At 49.0% G+C, this 22890-nt stretch overlaps 1 protein-coding gene across 1 annotated transcript in view; it reads left to right on the plus strand.

The window, feature by feature from the left end:
* The window catches only part of TOPBP1 (DNA topoisomerase II binding protein 1), a 113149-nt gene that overhangs the window by 45586 nt on the left and 44673 nt on the right, over window positions 1-22890 (plus strand). The window contains exons 13-15 of the mRNA XM_069730090.1: window positions 330-541; window positions 2413-2711; window positions 3192-3365. Coding sequence (XP_069586191.1) covers window positions 330-541; window positions 2413-2711; window positions 3192-3365 — 685 coding nt within the window. The remainder of the gene's footprint in view (window positions 1-329; window positions 542-2412; window positions 2712-3191; window positions 3366-22890) is intronic.

Below are 22890 nucleotides of genomic sequence, written 5' to 3' on the forward strand. Positions count from 1 at the left end.
CATTTGCTGGATACGTTTTTTTCACAAAACGACGCATTGTGACAGAAAAAGAAAAACGGAAGTGTGAAAGAGGCCTAAGCTGTGGGAGACTTGGTGATCATCACGTTTAGCCCTATCTGGTCGTCCCCTTTTTTAAGGCTGAAAAAAAAAAATGCAACTCCTCAGGTCAGGTGTATCTAGTCAAGTGTTAGTTACAATATGAAAGAGGTTTTCCAGCCACAGCCAATATTTTACAAGAAACAAGTCACCATTTCCAATCTTATTCCCCAAGAGTATAAGCTGAATAGTCACATTTTACTGCAGTTTATGTTGAACTTTGAATTTTACAGAGTGCAAGAGTTTTTTGTAAGAAGGGCAAACCCCAAGAAAGGCATGTTTGCCAGTACTCACCTTGTTCTCCGAGAACCAGAAGGCTCTAAATATGAGGCAGCTAAGAAGTGGAGTCTGCCTGCAGTAACTATGGCATGGCTTCTGCAGTGTGCTAGAACTGGCAAAAAAGCTGATGAAAAACGTTTTCTTGTGGAGAATGCCTGTGATGATGGTAAGATCTTATACTTGTTTTGCTTTCTACAAACTTCTTTGAAAAGCTAACGTTTAGCAACATACCATGAAAGAGATGTAAGAGTCATTGGCGAGATATAGTGGCATTGATAGTGCGGGAGTATGACTGTCAAACAATTAACATGTAGACAAGTCAGATCCTGGCTGTTCAAAGGGGGCCATTTTGTCCTGGACTCTTTAGTGACCATTACTGTTGAGCTATACCTTAGATTAGAAGCACAGTAATTTGTGATACAAGTGTACTCTATGCACTAGTGATTGCAATATGTTGGGAGGAAGGGCTCTGTTTTTGGTCTTCCCTCTTAGAAGCACAGGACTGCTTGTTTCAGAATCCTGACGTGCAATACTCAACATTAAAATTGCAACACAAAAAAGTTGTGGTGTTATGAAAATCACAGGATAGCCAGACAGACATATTAATGATATAATAAAAATAATAACAAGTTGGAAACAAAATTCTCAAAACATTTGATTTTGAGGGACTTAATGGTTGTCTGAAGAATGTTCTGCCACGCTGAATGCACTTGGGCACACAAATTGTCAAGATCCACTGCTGGCACCTCTCTTTGCAATTGCCGATCAGCGATGTCCCAGATGTGATCAATGTGAAACGAGTCTGGAGACAATGGTAGCAAGTTTAGACCATGCAGGCTGCTCACAGTACACAGCAACATGTTCACTGGTGAAACTATTTGTTAGGTATATAGACTGTATAGTTTGGTCAGGTTTTTGTATGGAATTTGATTTTATATTATGCTATTTAAAAAAAAACAAAACATGTCTTTTTCCCATAACATAGGCGTTGATGATATAGATTTGTCGGACATGGAAATATTTATTTGTGATGGCATTTTGCCAGAAGGATATCGACAAACAATAACAATTCACTGTCGTAGTGAAAAAGAGAGTTGTCAGCCAGGTCATGTAAATAAATCTTGGCAGTATAGACAGTTTTTATGTCTTCGATGGATAAGTAATAAAATGTGACATTTATCAAACTGTCAGAACTTGGTGATAGATTAATCAGTCAAAGGTATCCACCAAAAAGTGTAGAAGCCTTTTCTAGAACTAAAATTTGGGATCATAACTCACTTTTGATTATTATTATTATTATTATTATTTTATTTTTTTTTAAAGGCTGTATACAGGGTGTTGAGGAGAGAAATACTGCATGATGGGGCTCTGTATAGATGGGCGGAGATGATGGATCTCTGCGTAGAGGGGCTGAGATTAGATGATCTGTTTACTGGTCTCAACAGAATGCAACAATGTCAAACTGAAAATAGTGCTCCATTCATGCATACAACAGATAATTTTCTTCTGTTCTATTCATCAATAGAGCAAGATTTGCAGTTTTACAAAACTGATCTGTCGGCAGCAGGCAACAAACACAATTTTGCACTGCCATTGTGGAGGAGGGCAGGAGAGTTGAGCTCTGTTATAACTAGGTAACAATACATAACCACACGAGCAGCTATTTTGATGTAGATGGCAGAATATAAAATTGGCCTGGCATGGTACTGTACAGGAGCAGATAGTGCTTAGAAGCCTAAGGTGCAATCTATAATGTTATTAGCTTGATAATAAATTAGAGAGGTGGGGCTGGTCAGGACCAGAGAGGAGAGGTGGTGGGACCTGCAGCACTGATGAGGAGCAGGTACGGCTGGGAAATGTAGTTTTAGCAGATTAGACCACCCATTCTGCCATGTGAAGTCGGATTCACCAAGTGGCAGTTAGAGACGGAAAAAGGTACAAATACATTTTGTTTGGCTAATCTATATGTATTTACTAATGAGATTCTGTGAATAAACCTTTCTGTGCAGTTATGTGTATGGTTTTCTTTTATTATAGATAAAGAAGAAAGTTTTGTAAGTCAGTCCTTTCGACCTACAGTAGTCAGACCTGCTTTAGATACACCAGATCGCCAAGTGAATTGTCCAGAAGCCTTGAAAAAATCTGCAGTAACCCCATTAGATATGAATCGCTTTCAGAGCAAGGCGTTTCAGTCTGTGTTGTCCAGACACAACAGAAATGTTCCAACCCCTGGTGTGGAAAGTAAACTCCCTGCGAGGGAACCATCTTTGCATCTTGATACACCATCCAAATTTTTATGCAAAGACAAACTTTTCAAACCTTCATTCGATGTTAAGGTACTGTTTACTTAGTAATTTTTTAGAATGTACGTTACTTATAACCAGTGTACGTCTGCTGATGAATTTCAAGAAGTGGTGTCTAAATAATTTACTTTCTGATGGTTTTGAGAACAGAGCTAGTAAAAAATAATAATAATAATAATAAAGTCTCTTCTCACTCCCTATTTTATATTCTCATGACATACAGTATGCTGGTCTGATATGCTGCAGAATATCTATATATTAAGGCAAAAAGAAGATATGAAAACAACCTTAATTTGACATCGGACTTTGTACTAATCCTTTGTCTGCTCAGTTTATTTTAAGGCTGAGTATAATGGCAATCAATATGATATTCAGCTTATTTATATTTTTATAGTATATACGGTAATCATTTTAGATATTTTAATAGTAAAACACAGTATTACATAGTGCACAGCACATATGTTCTGGCTTTAACATTTATTTTGCATAATGATCTTTATAAAATCCCTACAGGATGCCCTTGCTGCATTGGAAACACCAGGTGGAGCCAACCAAAAGAATAGGACCCAGAGTACTCCTTTATCTGAAGTCATTGGCAGAAATTTGCAGCTGGCCCTTGCAAACAGTAATCGTCAAACTGCTGCCAATACTGCTAGCCCTCAGCTAAAGACTACTGAGAAAAAAGATGTAAGTGGTATGATTTATGTGTCATGCATCCACCTGTTGCCTACATTATTAGCAATACCAGGAATAAATTGTGCATATTGCCAGTCAAAAGTTTGGTCACATCTGTTTGTCATGGTTTTCTTGTTCTAATTGGAATGTGCACATTGTAGATTCAAACTGGAGTCGGCAAAACCACGAAGGAACACTTAGTGAAACAGAGTAAAGAAACACGTGTGAAACAAAGCTGAAAGTCTGTTTCCCCAAAGTATCCCCCCTCTGGTGATGGCCGTACACACCCTTGACATTCTCTTAAGCAGCTTCATCAGATCGTTGCCTGGAATAGCTTCAAATGAAAAGCTGTGCCTTGTCAAGAGTTAATTCGTGGAGTCTCCTGCCCTCACAACGTTGTTGCGACCCTCGGGTGTGTTTCAGAAGCACTGTTGGTACACAGCTCTATACAGTGCGAAGCCAGAATATAGCATGAAACATTCTAGTAATTCAAGAGAAACGACTGTCCATCATCACTTTAAGGCTATGTGCACACGTTCAGGAATTCATGCAGAAAATTCCTGTGGAAATCCGGACATTTCTGCCAGATTTCCGCATGAAATCCGCATGCGTTTTTTTGCGCGGTTTTGACGCTTTTTTTGCGCGTTTTTTTCCGGACATTTCCCAATGCATTAGACAGCGGGAAATCCGCAAAAAAAACGCAAAATTAATGAACAGGTTCATTTTCTTTATCGCCTCTCATTGGGGGACACAGGAACCATGGGGTGTATGCTGCTGCCACTAGGAGGCTGACACTATGCAAATAAAAAAGTTAGCTCCTCCTCTGCAGTGTACACCCCACCGACTGGCATTATACTCTTCAGTTTAGCTTAGTGTCAGTAGGAGGTGGACACGGGTCTTTTATTAGACCCTTATCTACCTCAATGTGCGTCGTTTTCTTTCAGGTTTTTTTCGGAAGGGATACAGGGTGAGCAGTCACACCTGTAGTCCCACAAAGCGGACTATGAGTACGGCGTGTACTGCCACCCCGTATCCTCATAGATCCCTCTCCAGGACCAAGATCCTAGCACACAAGCGTGCTCAGAAGTCCGGTCCTGGCCCCGTCCCCCACCCACTCGCCTACCAGAGCCTGTCGGTCGGAGGAGACGAGGACGTCCATCACAGCTCCGTGGACGTCTCATTCCCCTCAGGTTAGTAACGGCGTGGGATGTTTAGGTGAGTATTTCCCCTCCATTCCCCCGGGATCTTTTCTCCAGATGTCCCCCGGTCCTCCCTCATGGCGTTTATTTTAGAGGGATCCCAGGGACAGCCACAAGGGCTGTAACTCATTTTCCTCCTAAGCTCTCCTTCATTGGCGGCCGCACAGCCACAATGTCTCCCTTATAGAGTCTCAGCCTAGCAGGCTGCCGCGCCGCTCCCCCCTGCGGTCTCACTTCTCGGCGGCCACAATGTGTCCTGTGTCTGCACGGCATCCTTGGCAGGATGCCGTGCCACTTACTTTCTGCGGCGCTCCGGCTCCGCGATTCTCCGGCGGCGCTCCGGCGCCACGATTATCCGGCGGCGCCAGCCTCTAATTTAGGTCCCGGCTTCTGCCGGGGCCTACTTCTGGCGCCGCGACCTCGCCACTTCCGCTTTCCCGGGCGGCTCTACTCAGTGCCTGCGGTGCACTGCTCCGGCGCCGCGGTTCCCTTCTCCGGCGGTGCCGGCCTCTACTTTAGGTCCCGGCTTAGGCCGGGGCCTACTTCCGGTCCTGCGCTCCTCTACTACCGCTTCTGCGGGCGGGCTTTTTCCCGCCCGACATTCCGTGCCCTGCCCACCGGCGCTTCTATTGCTGACTCCGCCCCCTTCTTCTAGGGACAACGTCTGTGGGCCCTCACCGCTCCTCAGGAGCAGGTGCTCACGCAGCGCGACCCTCACATCGCCACCGCACTAGGACTACAGCACCTCAGGGCAGGAGTTCCACCTTCTTTCATCGGAGACCCACCGCAAGCGGAACATCTTCCAGGACCAGGGTCCGTGAGTAGCTGCACTGCAGACTGACATCCCCTCTGCCCCACTGTCCCCTAGCCCGCCGGCATTTTCTTCAGGGACCTTCTCAAAATGTCTACCTCTTAAAGGGGGCCGCTCTCGTCCTCCTGCTTCTTCCTCATCTGTCTTAGTCAAGTACTTTGCATATGTCAGTCCTGCAGCAACCCGTTTGTTCCCACTGCCCAGGATCCCCCGGGCGATCCACCCGAGAGTGATCCCCCCCCCATCCTAGGCTGGGCCTCCTCTCTGTCCCAATCGGTGGCCGATTTAACACGGGTGTCTCAAACCCTGGTGTCCGTGCTGGATCGGTTACCCCTGCAGACCCCCGCAGTAGCCAGCGGGACGCAGGAAGTTCCGTCCGAGCCATCCACGGCTAGCCGCAAAAGGTCCAGACAGGAACGCCGGTCTGAGTCCTCTTCTTGTTCCATCTCGCCACTCGGTCCTCCTCTGCGGTCGGCGTCCTCCCGATCCTCCTCCCCTGAGTCAGGCGAGGCGTTCTCTGATGTCCCCTCGGAGGATGTTTCGGAGCTGGATTCGAACCAAATCGCTACCATGAGGGATATGGTTCTGAATCTTATTGGAGCGATAAATCAAACCTGTGGCATCAAAGAGTCCTCTACGGAACCCGCAGATCAGGCGGTTTCGTTTAGACGGGCTAAACCACCTTCCAAGTTTTTCGCTCCTCACCCAGAATTCGAGGAGATTATGGCTAGAGAAAGAGAGAACCCGACCAGACGCTTTCAGAGAGGAAAGCGACTTGGCGTGTTATATCCCTTCTCTTCGGAGCTCACCGCTAATTGGACTGCTTCTCCTTCAGTGGACCCTCCAGTTTCCAGACTGTCCACCAACACGGTTCTCCCACTGTCCAGCGGAGCATCGCTGAAAGATTCTAACGATAGGGTCATAGAATCTTTCGCGAAGTCAGCCTTTGAGGCGGCCTCAGCTAGTCTTTGCCCGGCCTTCGCTTTCACTTGGGTTTCAAAATCCATTTCCAAATGGGCCAAACAGCTCCGTCAGGGCATCCTGGACGGGGTTCAATCCGGACAGCTGGCGGAACTTGCCTACCAGATTTCTCACGCGGGTGAATATCTGGTCTCCGCCTCCCTGGACGCCGCGTCTTGTGCGGCTCAGGCGTCCAGCAACGCGGTTGCCATCCGCCGAACCGTTTGGCTTAAGGCCTGGCAGGCGGATTTGTCTTCTAAAAAGTCCCTTACCAGCCTTCCTTTTCAGGGGTCTCGTCTCTTTGGTTCTAAGCTAGACCAACTCATTAAGGACGCTACAGGGGGTACGAGTTCCCTTCTTCCCCAGGCCTAGCCTCGACGCCCTCCTCCTAGACGTCAATTTTGGTCTTTTCGGTCCTTTTGGCGCTTCGCGGCATCAAATTCCTTCTCCCAGCAGCAACAGAGGCCACAGGCCGTCAAGAGAAGACGGTATCCTTGAGGCCCACTCCTTCCTCGCTACTCCCAGGGTAGATCCTCCAGGTCCAGGACTGGAAGGACCTCCTCGGCATGACTCGACTAGTAGCCAGGCCACTTCCCAGGCTGGGCGGCCGTCTCTTCTTCAGGGACGTCTGGATCTCCTCAGGAGAGGACGCTTGGGTCAGGGAAGTTGTATCCTCGGGATACAAGATAGAGTTCCTTTCTCGACCCCGGGATCGTTTCTTCGAATCCCGACCTCCAAGAGATTCCGCTCTAGTTCCGGGTTTCTTCGCAGCCATCGCGTCTCTCCTCAAAGCCGGGGTAATCGTTCCCGTCCAAGAAAAAGAACGGTTCACAGATTTCTACTCAAACCTTTTTGTAGTACCGAAAAAAGACGACAGAGTGCGTCCCATTCTGGATCTCAAATTACTGAACAGGAGAGTCCGTCTAAAGCACTTCAGGATGGAATCCCTTCGTTCGGTAATCGCTTCCATGGAGGCTCACGAATTTCTGTGTTCCATAGATGTTCAGGATGTCTACCTCCATGTTCCGATATTTCCAGGACATCACCGATTCCTGCGCTTTACGGTGCTCCAGGAACACTTTCAGTTCTTCGCACTGCCGTTCGGTCTTGCATACCGCCCCAAGAGTCTTCACGAAGATCATGGCGGCACTGATGGCCATCTTGAGGGTCAGAGGTCTGGGTCTTTTTCCATACCTCGACGACATCCTCATCAAGGCTCCGTCCTTTTCTCAGGCCCACGAAAGCCTGTCCATCGTTGATACCCTAGCCCGTTTTCAGGTGGTTGGTCAACCGGAAGAAGTCCTGTATTATTCCTTCTCAGCGCATCATCTTTCTGGGCATGCTCTTCGACACCCGTCGGACCAGGGTCTTTCTCCCCGAAGTCAAGAGATCCATTCTTCGTCAGGACGTACGCGTGCTCCAGGGCCCTCGGCCTCCCTCCCTCCGATCGGCCATGAAGGTTTTGGGGAGGATGGTAGCAACATTGGAAGCGATTCCCTTCGCCCAATTTCATTCTCGACCTCTTCAGCAAGCCATCCTGTCTCAGTGGAACAGGTCTGTCTTCCCCATGGACCGCCCGATCCGACTCTCCCCCCCCGAGTCAAACGGTCTCTCATGTCCCAGGGCAGGTCCTTCCTTCCAGTTCACTGGCAAGTGGTGACGACGGATGCCAGCCTGCTCGGCTGGGGTGCAGTGTTTCGCCACCTGACTGTACAGGGCCGCTGGTCAGCGCAAGAGTCAACCTTATCGATCAATGTCCTCGAGATCCGGGCCATTTTTTTCTGTCCCTTCGTCACTGGGAAAGGATTCGCAGGGGCCTTCCTATCCGAATCCAGATGGACAATGCCACGGCGGTGGCATATGTCAACCATCAGGGGGGAACTCGGAGCGCCTTGGCCGAGGTATCCAGGATTCTCCTTTGGGCAGAGGCAACGGTTCCGGTGATATCCGCGGTGCAGATCCCCGGCGTGGACAATTGGGCCGCCGACTTCCTCAGCCGCGAGGGTCTCGCGGCAGGGGAATGGTCCTTACGTCCGGAGGTCTTCCATCAGATTTGTCTTCGATGGGGGACTCCGGACGTGGACCTCACGGCGTCTCGAACGAACAGGAAGATTCCGCGGTTCGTCTCCAGGTCTCGCGATCCTCTCGCAGTGGACGTCGACGCTCTGGCCATTCCTTGGTCACAGTTCGGGCTGCCCTACCTGTTCCCACCCCTTCCCTTGCTTCCCAAACTGCTGAAAAAGATCAAAGCAGAAGGGATGCCGGTCATTCTAATCGCCCCGGATTGGCCTTGGACAGCTTGGTTCGCGGAGCTCATCAATCTTCTCGCGGACGCTCCCTGGCGCCTTCTAGTCTGGCCCGATCTGCTGTCTCAGGGTCCGATCTCCCACCCGAATTCTCAGTCGCTCAGTTTATCGGCGTGGCTGTTGAGACCGCAGTTCTAAGAGCGTCCGGCCTTTCGGCCCGGGTGATTTTCACCATGATTCAGGCTCGGAAGCCTTCGTCTTCCAGGATCTACTATTGTGCCTGGAAGGCTTACTTCCGTTGGTGCGAGTCCAACCGCGTTTCACCTATGTCCTTTTCCCTGCCTTCCATCTTGGTTTTCCTTCAGGCAGGACTGGATTCGGACCATGCTCTTAGTTCCCTGAAGGGCCAGGTTTCTGTGCTTTCCATCCTTTTTCAAAAGACTTTAGCTTCCAGACCACAGGTTAAGACCTTCCTTCAAGGAGTAGCCCATGCAGTCCCTCCGTACAGGGCCCCTGTGGATTCATGGGATTTAAACCTGGTACTGGACGTTCTGAGGGTTCCCCCCTTTGAACTTCTCAGGGAGGTTTCCCTATCAGTTCTGTCTTGAAGGTGGCCTTTCTTGTGGCCATCACTTCTATCCGCCGCGTCTCAGTGTTGGCGGCTCTCTCTTGCCATCCTCCTTTCTTGGTTATCCACCAGGACAAGGTGGTCCTCAGGCCTCCGCCTTCCTTTCTTCCTAAGGTGGTTTCCACATTCCACCTCAACGAGGACATCGTTCTACCTTCCTTTTGTCCAGCTCCGACTCATCTTCTGGAGCGATCGTTGAACAAGCTGGACCTTGTCAGGGCAGTGAGGATCTATCTGGATAGAACATCCTCCTTCCGGAAGACGGATTCTCTTTTCGCCATTCCTGATGGCTCGCGCAGAGACCAGCCGGCTTCTAAGGCGACTATCGCTCGCTGGATCAGAACGGCTATTCTGGAGGCTTACAGAGTGCCTCCCTCTGGGATCAAGGCTCGCTCCGCCCGGGCAGTCGGCGCCTCCTGGGCGGTGCACCACAGGGCTTCCGCCCTACAGCTATGTAAAGCGGCAACCTGGTCTTCCATCCACACGTTCGCCAAGTTTTACAAGGTCCATACCTACGCTTCGGCGGACGCCAGCCTAGGCAGAAGGATCTTGCAGCCGGCAGTGGTGAGTCCTCTGACCTGATGGAAGTCTGTTTTTCCCGCCCTTGGGACTGCTTTGGGACGTCCCATGGTTCCTGTGTCCCCCAATGAGAGGCGATAAAGAAAACAGGATTTTTGGTTGCTTACCGTAAAATCTGTTTCTTGGAGCCTCCATTGGGGGACACAGCTCCCTCCCAATGTTTTTGTTATATGTTCTATGACTGTTCTCACGTTTACAGTTCTCAAGTTTGTGGTTATGGTGTTTCAACCTTGTTATTTTTCTCCTACTGCTTTCTCACTAACTGAAGAGTATAATGCCAGTCGGTGGGGTGTACACTGCAGAGGAGGAGCTAACTTTTTTATTTGCATAGTGTCAGCCTCCTAGTGGCAGCAGCATACACCCCATGGTTCCTGTGTCCCCCAATGGAGGCTCCAAGAAACAGATTTTACGGTAATCAACCAAAAATCCTGTTATTTTTCCGCATCATGTGCACAGAAATTGCGGATTCCATTATAAATGATGGGATGCTTAATGTATGCAGATTATTTGCGGTTTTATAGCGTTTTTATAGCGCAAAAACGCTAAAAAACCGCAAATAATCTGCAACGTGTGCACATAGCGTAAGACTTGATGGTCCGTCACTCTGGAAAAGTTCCATTTCCTTGAAGGTATCCTCAAGCATAATCATGAAAACTATCAAACATCAGGATGAAACTGGATCTTGTGAGGCCTGCCTCAGGAAAGGAGTACAAAGATTTGACTATGCTGCAGTGGATAAGCTCATGAGAGTTGCTAGCCTCAGAAACCACAAATTGACAGCACCTGTGATAACAGCCCTCATAAATCAAGCACAGGCATAAAGTAGCAGTCAAATCTTGACATGATCTGTCCAGGGGAGATTATGAGAAATGGGCCTTTGTTATTGTAGTCCTCAGTAGTGGCTTCCTTGCAGCAATACAACAAAAATCAGAGACAGAAAAGATGATCAAATGTTTTTTCTACATGGGTGGTGCCGTGCATGAAGCTTGGAGAGGAAGGTGTGATGGTGAGGGAGTTCTTTGCAGATGACAATGTCGGTGACTTATTCCGAATTGCATGTTTACGGAGCATGGCTACCACAGCATTCAGCAATGACATGCCATCCCACCTGATTTGCACTTTGTGGTTTCATCATTTATTTTGCAACAAAACACAAGGCTACTTGGGACCAAGAAGGAGAGGGATGGAGCTCAGTCAGATGACACTGCCTTCAGAATCGCCCAGATTCAAACCATTTCTTTGGATGAGTTGGGCCACACTTTAAAGGTAAAAGAGAAAAAGAAGCCAAGAAATGCTCAGCACCTCTGGGAACTCCTGCAGGACAGTTGGAAAGCTGTTCTAGGTAAATACCCGATGAAGCTGCTTGAGAGAATGTGAAGGGTGGGTAAACCTGTTATCAGACTAACAGTGGGGGTTCTTTAAGGAATTCAAAGTTTAGCACATATTTTGGTATATTTCACATGTGTTTCTTTACGCCTTGTTTCCATATGTCATTCTTTTGTGGTTTTGTTGCCTTCAGTCTGATTCTACAATGCGTGCATTCCAGTAAGAGCAAGGAAAGCCTTTGCATGAACAGGTGGTTTTTGACCAGTACTGTATGTGCGTGTGTGTGTATGTGTCTCTCTCTCTCTCTCTCTCTCTCTGTCTCTGTCTCTGTCTCTCTCTCTCTCTCTCCACATTGGGGGACACAGGACTGTGGGTGTATGCTGCTGTAACTAGGAGGCTGTCACTAAGTACATACAAAAAAAAGTTAGCTCCTCCTCTGCAGTATACACCGCCCACTGGCTCCGTATAATACCAGTTCTTGCTTAGTGTCTGTAGGAGGCACACTGCGTCTGTTTCTTTCCAAACGTTATTATTCTTAATTTTTTCTCAAGAGGACGAAGGGGGCGACGGACCCTTTTAAGGGGTCCGATCTCCCCCGAAACACCAACAGGCGAGCACGGCGAGTTTACTTCCCCGTACACTTTCCTGCGACGTGGGATGCTCGGCCGTAGACATGCCCTGTGAAATCCTAGGGGAGCGAACCCTTAGGATACACAGAGGCCATCTTCCTGGAGTATTGTCCGGCCGCCCTCCCTCTGCTCCACCACCAAGAGAATAGTGGTGCTGCAAGGAGCTTCCCAGTCCCTCTCCAGCTCCTCATCAAGAGGGCGCTGGATTGAGGTGGACAGCATCGCCCCTCATACCTCGCCTGAAGAGGATCACTAGCGATGAGTCTGCTGGGGTAAGGGGGGGCTCCCGAGCGCACCGCGAGCTCGGCCGCATCTTGCGGCCGGGCACCGCTAATTTAGTCCCCGACTTCTGGCTCTGCTAGGTTGCGGTCTGCCCACAGCGCGCGTCACGAGCGAGGCCCCGCCCACCGCTTCAGCGCTTCTCGCACACTGCGAGAAGCGCCCTCCAAGCTCTCGGCGGCCATCTTGCTTGCAACAGGGGGACGTCAACGCCACTTCTCCTCACCGGTCTCAGTGCGGCATCTGGACACAGGACCTGGGTATGTGCGCTGACAGCTCCCATCCCTCTGCAGGCTGCTCTCTACAAAGTGCTCCGTTTTTACTAGCTGCACAGTGCTCCGCTTTACTGGCTGCACAGTGCTCCGTTTTTTCTGGCTGCACAGCCTGCACGGAGTTTAGCAGACAACATGTCTCTGCCTAAACACAAAAAGTCTGCAAAAACGCATACAGTGTTCTTTACTTCTTGCACCTCCTGTCAGGCTGCGCTACCAAGCGGGCATACTGCCCCTCTCTGTAATGCTTGTGACCCTAAAAGCGCTCAGGAGCCCCCCGCCGCAAACGAGCCCGTGGTGACCAGTCCCCCTGAGTGGGCTTTGTCACTTTCGCAGTCTATGGCTTCTTTGACTAAGACTATTGAGCCCCTCCAGGATCCTACCAGGAGCAGGACCACTGATCCGCCTATTCAGGAGCATCCCCCTACGGCTGCGGAATCTTCAGCCTGCAGGGGCCGCTCTCATTCGAAGCACAAGCGGCCATCTAGGAAGCGCGTCCGTAGCTCGGCCCTCTGGTGCCTCGGCATCTGATAGCTCCGCTTCCCACTCTCGCTCCCTAGGCACCTCTTCCGACCAGGACTCTGATCCTGAGTCCGATGGGCCTCCAGATCTGGAGTCGCCAGGTTGTCAGAGCACTATAGTCTCATTGAGGCCGTCAACCAGTCCCTTCAGGTCGACGAGGAACCGACGACTTCCAGTACGGATAACTCGGTGTCCTTCAAAAGGACTAAACACACTCGCAGGGTGTTTGCCAATCACTCGGAGCTCCAGGCCATAGTCCAGCGTCATAGGGAGCATCCAGACAAACATTTTCAGGGCCAGAGATCTCGAGTCCAAATATCCCTTTTCTCCTGATCTCTGAAAACAATGGACAGAATCCCCTCCTGTGGATCCTCCTGTCTCACGTTTGTCCTCTAAAACTATCCTATCTGTGCCGGACGGCTCTTCTATCAAAGATCCCACAGACCGCCTAGTTGACAGCCTCGCCCGTTCAGTCTTTGAGGCTTCAGGCTCGGCACTCTTCCCCTCCTTCGCTGCTACCTGGGTAGCCAAAGCTGTGGCCTTTTGGGCAGACTCTCTGCATAAGACCTTACAGAACAGCGACCTTTCTCCTGACATAGCGGAGCTTGCAAATCAAATCTTCTTGGCTGGCGATTACTTAGTAAACGCTTCCCTGGACGCGGCTAACTGCTCTGCACTTACGGCTGCTAACGCTGTGGCGATTAGGAGGGCGCTATGCCTGAGGAACTGGCGAGCGGACTCCGTATCTAAAAAGTCGCTCACATCTCTGCCATATCTCAGTGGCCGTCTTTTTGGTGAAAGACTGGACAAACTGATTTCCGACGCTACGGGAGGTAAAAGTACTTCCCTTCCCCAACAGAGATTTAGACAACCGTTCTGACGGCAGCCACAGGCCCAGTTTCGGCCCTTTCGTGGCTCCTACTCATGGCATTCATCGGCCAGTTTCCCTGGTTTGGGGCGCCGTGCCGCCAGAGACAAGAGCCCACAGGCTTCATACAGGCCCAACCATTCCTGGAGGGGCCGCTCCACACAATCTAGGTCCAGGGGATCTAGACCCAAATCATAATCTTCCAAATGACTCACAATCCTTTCCGGTCGACACCACAGCAAAGTTGGCGAACGCCTTCTCTTGTTCCATCATGCCTGGCTCGCCGTCGTTCACGACGAGTGGGTCAGGGATCTGGTATGCTCCGGTTACAAAATTGATTTTTCCTTCCCCCCTCCAACCCGGTTTTTCGCTTCCCTCCCAAAGCGGGGAAGGCGCGCCCGAGCTTTTTCCCAGGCCATCCAGTCGCTCCGACAAGACGGAGTGATTGTCCCTGTCCCAGTGGACGAAAGATTCCGCAGTTTTTATTCAAACCTGTTTATGGTTCCCAAAAAGGATGGAACAGTAAGGCCCATCCTGGACCTAAAGCTCTTGAACAGATTTGTCAAAGTCCATCATTTCAGGATGGAATCCCTCCGTTCCGTCATTGCCTCGATGGAACACGGCGAATTCTTAGCATCCATCGACATCCGGGATGCATACCTCCACATCCCAATCTTCCCACCTCATCAAAGGTTTCTCCGCTTCACCGTCGGAGAGGAACATTTTCAGTTCAGGGCCTTGCCTTTCGGCCTCGCCACCGCCCTAGAGTTTTCACAAAGGTCATGGCGGCTGTCATGGCCATTCTGCATTCTCGGGGTTTAGTCGTTCTCCCCTATCTAGATGACTTACTGGTCAAAGGGCCATCCTTCCGAGCCTGCGAGGAGTGCGTCCACATTTCCTTGGATACTCTTTCTCGGCTGGGCTGGTTGATCAATTTGAAGAAGTCATCCCTTCTTCCAGCTCAACGGATTTCCTTCCTGGGCATGACCCTGGACACGCCCCTAGGGTTGGCGCTTCTTCCTCGGGACAAGGTCCTGGCTCTTCAACAGGGGGTCTGGAAGCTTCTTCGGCCGTCCCCCTGCTCCATCCGTTTCGGCATGAAGATTCTCGGAAAAATGGTGGCTGCAATGGAAGCGATTCCTTTTACGCAACTACACCTCCGTCCCCTCCAGCTCGCTCTTCTGGACGCATGGGACGGGAGTCCGTTTTCCCTCGACCAACTGTGTCCCCTCTCCCCTCGGGTCAGGCAGACACTTCAATGGTGGTTGCTCCAATCCTCTCTTCTCCAAGGGAGGTCCTTCCTCTCGGTCCATTAGCTGGTAGTCACCACCGACGCCAGCCTACTAGGCTGGGGAGCAGTTTTTCGCCATCACACTGAGCAAGGAACCTGGACTTGTCACAAGTCTCGTCTTCCAATCAACATCCTGGAGATACGGGCGATCAGGCTGTCCCTAAAGCGGTTCCATCATCTCCTTGCAGGTCGCATCATCTGTATCCAGTCGGACAATGCCACGGCAGTGGCTTCTATAAATCATCAGGGGGGCACTCGCAGCAGACCGGAAATGCGCGAGGTAGAACACCTCCTTCGCTGGGCCAAACACAACCACTCGGTCATATCGGCCGTTCACATTCCAGGAATGGAGAATTGGGCCGCGGACTTCCTCAGCCGGCAAGGTCTTGCCTCAGGAGAGTGGTCTCTCCATCAGGACGTATTCCAACAAATCTGTCTTCGTTGGGGTACTCCGGACGTAGACCTGATGGCTTCCTGGTTCAATGCCAAGGTACCTCAGTTTGTGGCCCGCTCCCGGGATCCCAGAGCAATCGGAGCGGTCGCGCTAGTCCTTACCTAGAGTCAGTTTCACCTCCCTTACCTTTCCCCTCCCCCCTGCCCCTGCTCCCCAGAGTCATCAGGAAGATCAGGGCAGAGGGTGTCCCAGTAATTCTCATCGCCCCGGATTGGCCTCTCCGGGCGTGGTATGCAGAGCTGGTCCAGCTCATCGCAGACGTTCCTTGGTGCCTACCAGATCACCCGGATCTACTTTCTCAGGGCCCGATCTATCACCAGAACTCAGGGGCCATGTGTTTGACGGCTTGGCCGTTGTATCCTGGGTTCTGACTCAAGCGGGTTTTTCCCGCGAGGTGGTTTCCACCTTGATCAGTGCCCGAAAGCCGATGTCATCGCGCATCTACCATCGGACCTGGAAGATCTTTTATGATTTTTGCAGAAGCCGAGGTCGCCCTCTGATGGTTTTCAACATCCCTACCATCCTGGATTTCCTCAAATCCGGTCTGGACTTGGGGCTTTCTCCGAGTTCCCTTAAAGGGCAAGTCTCGGCCTTGTGAGTGCTTTTTCAACGAAAAATCGCTTCCAAACCTCAGGTCAGAACGTTTTTTCAGGGAGTCTCTCACGTGGTGCCTCCCTACAAGGCAGGCGCTACTAGAGGCTTGGGACCTTAATCTGGTCTTAAGTGTCCTACAGGAATCTCCCTTCGAGCCGTTACAGGACATCTCTCTGCATCTCCTTTCATGGAAAGTGGCTTTTCTCGTCGCTATTACCTCGATCAGACGAGTCTCAGAGTTGGCATCTCTTTCCTGTAGGACGCTGTTCCTTACGTTCCACCGGGACAAGGTAGTTCTCCGACCTTCCCCCTACTTTCCTCCCGAAGGTGGTGTCTTCCTTCCACCTCAATGAGGACATCATCCTTCCGTCTCTTTGCCCTGCTCCAACGCACCGCGTGGAGAAAGCTCTTCACTCCTTGGATCTTGTCAGAGCCCTCAGGAAGTATGTGTTCAGGACGGCGTCTTTTCGACAGACTGATGCTCTATTCGTGCTCCCGGCGGGACACCGGAAGGGACTGGCCGCCTCTAAGTCGACAATCGCCAGATGGATTTGGTCGACTATTCAGGAGGCTTACCGCGTCAGAGGCAAGCCTATCCCTGCGGGCCTCAGGACACACTCCACTCGGTCGGTGGGTGCTTCCTGGGCCATTCGGACTGCTTTTGGACGTCCCACGGTCCTGTGTCCCCCAATGTGGCGATGGCGAAATAGGGATTTTTGTGTACTCACCGTAAAATCCTTTTCTTCGAGCCACTCATTGGGGGACACCGCACCCACCCTTGTTTGGCTGTTTGCCTATGATACTGGAAATGTTCTAGTCTCTGACATGTTGTTTCTATGGTTGAGTTTTTTTGTTAATCTCCTACTGCTTTGCTACGAACTGGTATTATCCGGAGCCAGTGTGCGATGTATACTGCAGAGGAGGAGCTAACCTTTTTTTGTATTTACTTAGTGTCAGCCTCTTAGTGTCTTAACCCCTTCCCGACCTTTGACGCCACGTAGGCGTCATGAAAGTCGGTGCCAATCCGACCCATGACGCCTATGTGGCGTCATGGAAAGATCGCGTCCCTGCAGATCGGGTGAAAGGGTTAACTCCCATTTCACCCGATCTGCAGGGACAGGGGGAGTGGTAGTTTAGCCCAGGGGGGGTGGCTTCACCCCCCCGTGGCTACGATCGCTCTGATTGGCTGTTGAAAGTGAAACTGCCAATCAGAGCGATTTGTAATATTTCACCTATTATAACTGGTGAAATATTACAATCCAGCCATGGCCGATGCTGCAATATCATCGGCCATGGCTGGAAACACTAATGTGCCCCCACCCCACCGATCGCCCCCCCAGCCCTCCGATCTGTCCGGTACACTGCTCCGGCTCCCCTCCGTCCTGTGCTCCGCTCCCCCCGTTCTCTTGTCCGCTCCCCCCGTGCTCCAATCACCCTCCCCGTGCTCCAATCACCCCCCCTGCACTCCGATCCACCCCCTCCGTGCTCCGTTCCACCCCCCCATGCTCCGTTCCACCCCCCCGTGCTCCGTTCCACCCCTCCCGCGCTCCGATTCACCCCCCCCCCATGCTCCGATCCCCCCCCCTCCCCCGTGCTCCCCTCCACCCCATCATAGTTACCGATCCTGCCGGGGTCCGTCCGTCTTCTCCCCGGGCGCCGCCATCTTCCAAAATGGCAGGCGCATGCGCAGTGCGCCCGCCGAATCTGCCAGCCGGCAGATTAGTTCCAAAGTGCATTTTGATCACTGAGAGAGATTATATCTCAGTGATCAAAATAAATGACCCCCCCCCCCCCCTTTGTCACCCCCATAGGTAGGGACAATAAAAAAATAAAGAATTTTTTTTTTTCCACTAATGTTAGAATAGGGGTAGGGGTAGGGGTAGGGTTAGGGCTAGGGTTAGGGTTTCGGTATGTGCACACGTATTCTGGTCCTCTGCGGATTTTTCCGCTGCGGATTTGATAAATCCGCAGTGCTAAACCGCTGCGGATTTATGGCGGATTTACCGCGTTTTTTCTGCGCATTTCACTGCGGTTTTACAACTGCGATTTTCTATTTGAGCAGTTGTAAAACCGCTGCGGAATCCGCAGAAAGAAGTGACATGCTGCGGAATGTAAACCGCTGCGTTTCCGTGCAGTTTTTCTGCAGCATGTGTACAGCGATTTTTGTTTCCCATATGTTTACATTGAACTGTAAACTCATGGGAAACTGCTGCGGATCTGCAGCGTTTTCCGCAGCGTGTGCACATACCTTTAGAATTAGGCTATGTGCACACGGTGCGGATTTGGCTGCGGATCCGCAGCAGTGTTCCATCAGGTTTACAGTACCATGTAAACATATGGAAACCAAATCCGCTGTGCCCATGGTGCGGAAAATACCGCGCGGAAACGCTGCGTTGTATTTTCCGCAGCATGTCAATTCTTTGTGCGGATTCCGCAGCGTTTTACACCTGTTCCTCAATAGGAATCCGCAGGTGAAATCCGCACAAAAAACACTGGAAATCCGCGGAAAATCCGCAGGTAAAACGCAGTGCCTTTTACCCGCGGATTTTTCAAAAATGATGCTGAAAAATATCACACGAATCCGCAACGTGGGCACATAGCCTTAGGGTTAGGATTGGAATTAGGGTTGTGGTTAGGGTTAGGGGTGTGTTGAGGTTAGGGTTGTGGTTAGGGGTGTGTTGTGGTTAGGGTTGTGATTAGGGTTATGGCTACAGTTGGGATTAGAGTTAGGGGTGTGTTGGGGTTAGTGTTGGAGGTAGAATTGAGGGGTTACCACTGTTTAGGCACATCAGGGGTCTCCAAACGCAACATGGCGCCACCATTGATTCCAGCTAATCTCGTATTCAAAAAGTCAAATCGTGCTCCCTCAATTCCGAGCCCCGACGTGTGCCCAAACAGTGGTTTACCCCCACATATGGGGTACCAGCATACTCAGGATAAACTGCGCAACAATTACTGGGGTCCAATTTCTCCTGTTACCCTTGTTAAAATAAAAAAATGCTTGCTAAAACATCATTTTTGAGGAAAGAAAAATGATTTTTTATTTTCACGGCTCTGCGTTGTAAACGTCTGTGAAGCACTTGGGGGTTCAAAGTGCTCACCACATATCTAGATAAGTTCCTTGGGGGGGTCTAGTTTCTAAAATGGGGTCACTTGTGGGGGGTTTCTACTGTTTAGGCACATCAGGGGCTCTGCAAACGCAACGTGACGCCTGCAGACCATTCCATCAAAGTCTGCATTTCAAAAGTCACTACTTCCCTTCTGAGCCCCGACGTGTGCCCAAACAGTGGTTTACCCCCACACATGGGGTATCAGCGTACTCAGGAGAAACTGGACAACAACTTTTGGGGTCCAATTTCTCCTGTAACCCTTGGGAAAATAAAAAATTCTGGGCTAAATAATTATTTTTGAGGAAAGAAAACGTATTTATTATTTTCACGGCTCTGCATTATAAACTTCTATGAAGCACTTGGGGGTTCAAAGTGCTCACCACACATCTAGATAAGTTCCTTTTGGGGTCTAGTTTCCAAAATGGGGTCACTTGTGGGGGGTTTCTACTGTTAAGCCACATCAGGGGCTCTGCAAACGCAACGTGACGCCCACAGAGCATTCCATCAAAGTCTGCATTTCAAAACGTCACTACTTCACTTCCGAGCCCCGGCATGTGCCCAAACAGTGGTTTACCCCCACATATGGGGTATCAGCGTACTCAGGAGAAACTAAACAACAACTTTTGGGGTCAAATTTCTCCTGATACCCTTGGGAAAATAAAAAATTACAGGCTAAAAGATCATTTTTGAGAAAATATATATATATTTTTTTTTTTTTCATGGCTCTGCGTTATAAACTTCTGTGAAGCAATTGGGGGTTCAAAGTCCTCACCACACATCTAGATTAGTTCCTTTGGTGGACTAGTTTCCAAAATGGGGTCATTTCTGGGGGATCTCCAATGTTTAGGCACACAGGGGCTCTCCAAACGTGACATGGTGTCCGCTAATGATTGGAGCTAATTTTCCATTTAAAAAGCCAAATGGCGTGCCTTCCCTTCTGAGCCCTGCCGTGCGCCCAAACAGTGGTTTACCCCCACATATGGGGTATCAGCGTACTCAGGACAAACTGGACAACAACATCTGGGGTCCAATTTCTCCTATTACCCTTGGCAAAATAGGAAATTCCAGGCTAAAAAAATCATTTTTGAGGAAAGAAAATTTTTTTTATTTTCATGGTTCTGCGTTATAAACTTCTGTGAAGCACCTGGGGGTTTAAAGTGCTCAATATGCATCTAGATAAGTTCCTTGGGGGGTCTAGTTTCCAAAATGGGGTCACTTGTGGGGGAGCTCCAATGTTTAGGCACACAGGGGCTCTCCAAACGCGACATGGTGTCCGCTAACAATTGGAGCTAATTTTCCATTCAAAAAGTCAAATGGCGCGCCTTCCCTTCCGAGCCCTGCCGGGTGCCCAAACAGTGGTTTACCCCCACATATGAGGTATCGGCGTACTCGGGAGAAATTGCCCAACAAATTTTATGATCCATTTTATCCTATTGCCCATGTGAAAATGAAAAAATTGAGGCGAAAAGAATTTTTTTTGTGAAAAAAAAAAAAGTACTTTTTCATTTTTACAGATCAATTTGTGAAGCACCTGATGGTTTAAAGTGCTCACTAGGCATCTAAATAAGTTCCTTGGGGGGTCTAGTTTCCAAAATGGGGTCACTTGTGGGGGAGCGCCAATGTTTAGGCACACGGGAGCTTTCCAAACGCGACATGGTGTCCGCTAAAGAGTGGAGCCAATTTTTGATTCAAAAAGTCAAATGGCGCTCCTTCCCTTCCGTGCCCTGCCGTGCGCCCAAACAGTGGTTTACCCCCACATATGAGGTATCAGCGTACTCAGGACAAATTGGACAACAACTTTCGTGGTTCAGTTTCTCCTTTTACCATTGGGAAAATAAAAAAATTGTTGCTAAAAGATAATTTTTGTGACTAAAAAGTTAAATGTTCATTTTTTCCTTCCATGTTGCTTCTGCTGCTGTGAAGCACCTGAAGGGTTAATAAACTTCTTGAATGTGGTTTTGAGTACCTTGAGGGGTGCAGTTTTTAGAATGGTGTCACTTTTGGGTATTTTCAGCCATATAGACCCCTCAAACTGACTTCAAATGTGAGGTGGTCCCTAAAAAAAATGGTTTTGTAAATTTCGTTGTAAAAATGAGAAATCGCTGGTCAAATTTTAACCCTTATAACTTCCTAGTAAAAAAAAATTTTGTTTCCAAAATTGTGCTGATGTAAAGTATACATGTGGGAAATGTTATTTATTAACTATTTTGTGTCACATAGCTCTCTGGTTTAACAGAATAAAAATTCAAAATGTGAAAATTGCGAAATTTTCAAAATTTTCGCCAAATTTCCGTTTTTATCACAAATAAACGCAGAATTTATTGACCTAAATTTACCACTAACATGAAGCCCAATATGTCACGAAAAAATAATCTCAGAACCGCTAGGATCCGTTGAAGCGTTCCTGAGTTATTACCTCATAAAGGGACACTGGTCAGAATTGCAAAAAACGGCAAGGTCTTTAAGGTCAAAATAGGCTGGGTCATGAAGGGGTTAAAATTGAGGTACTTGTACAATTAGTGCTGGATCCTACATTCAATTTTAATTTGTAGGCTTTACCCCAAGAGAAGTATGTCTGATAACAAAAGGTCATGGTCACATCAAAGGAAGGTACGTCTTGTCCTTGGTTGGTGGTCACAAAGTAATTGGCCAGTTTGTTCTCCAAGTACATGTATTTGCGAAGTATAGTGTTTATAATCACTAAAGCAGTTTAACATTCTATTTTTTTTTTCTGCGCATTGTTGTGAGCCTTATCATCTGTAGGTGTTGGCTGCTGCCACCAGGAGGTTTAAACTATGTATGCTCCTCTTCTGGAGACCTATAACCCCTTTTTTCTTCTAGGCTGGGAATTGGAGCGAAAAGGCCACTCTGTTAACCCACTGCAGATTGAGGGAACACTGTTGAATCAGTCACACTTTCTCCCTGCCATTCCAGCCTTCGGTACCATGAAACCTACATTTCAGGCTCTAGCACCACTGTGGCGGTTGGTCCCTGCCTTTACTCCCGCCTGCACGCCCCCAGAGCATGTCGTGTACCAACGAGCAAAGATGTAAGGCAGCTAGAGTCCCATGTAGCATAGGCGGCTGTTTTCTTGAACCTCCTACCAACTTTCTTTTTTTTTTTTTTCTAGTAAATTAATAAACTTTTATTGAACACGAAATAACAGTTTAGAACAGAATAATAATTTTATGTCCTCAAACAGTACATGTACAAGAATAGTACCTATATAAACCCTCTCCCACAGTGTGCATTACAATAAGACCATACCTATGCTGAAATAGTTGTTACTATTAGACAAGTATATCATCCTACTACCCAGACCGTTGACAATCATATATTTTACAAGATTAGAAAATAAGACCTTTCTAGTCAGCTCCTCTGAAACCACAGCTGCCAATCCAGTTTCCCCATACTTTACCAAATTTACCAACCACCCTCTCTTGACATACAGTAAACCTTTTTTCCCATTAAAAATTGAGAGCTTGGACCACTTCTACATGGGGAGGTCTGGTTGCCAGCTAGTGTGTGTGTGTAGCTATGGATTTTCTAGTCTGGTAAAGAATTTTAGCAATAACTAATTGTATCTGGAGAGATCCTCCCCCATTAATCCTAACATACAGGTTTTTGCATTAAGATTGGTTAGAATATTAAACACTTCTGCTATTAATCTACCAACCCCTAGCCTTCCTCAAAGCTCCAAAAGTGTCGGGCGTGTCCAAAACATGTGCATCAGGTCCACATTCCCTGCCGCGCAGACCCGTCATCCGTC

The sequence above is a fragment of the Ranitomeya imitator genome, chromosome 6 (genome assembly GCF_032444005.1).
Source record: "Ranitomeya imitator isolate aRanImi1 chromosome 6, aRanImi1.pri, whole genome shotgun sequence".
Classification (NCBI taxonomy): Eukaryota; Metazoa; Chordata; class Amphibia; order Anura; family Dendrobatidae; genus Ranitomeya; species Ranitomeya imitator.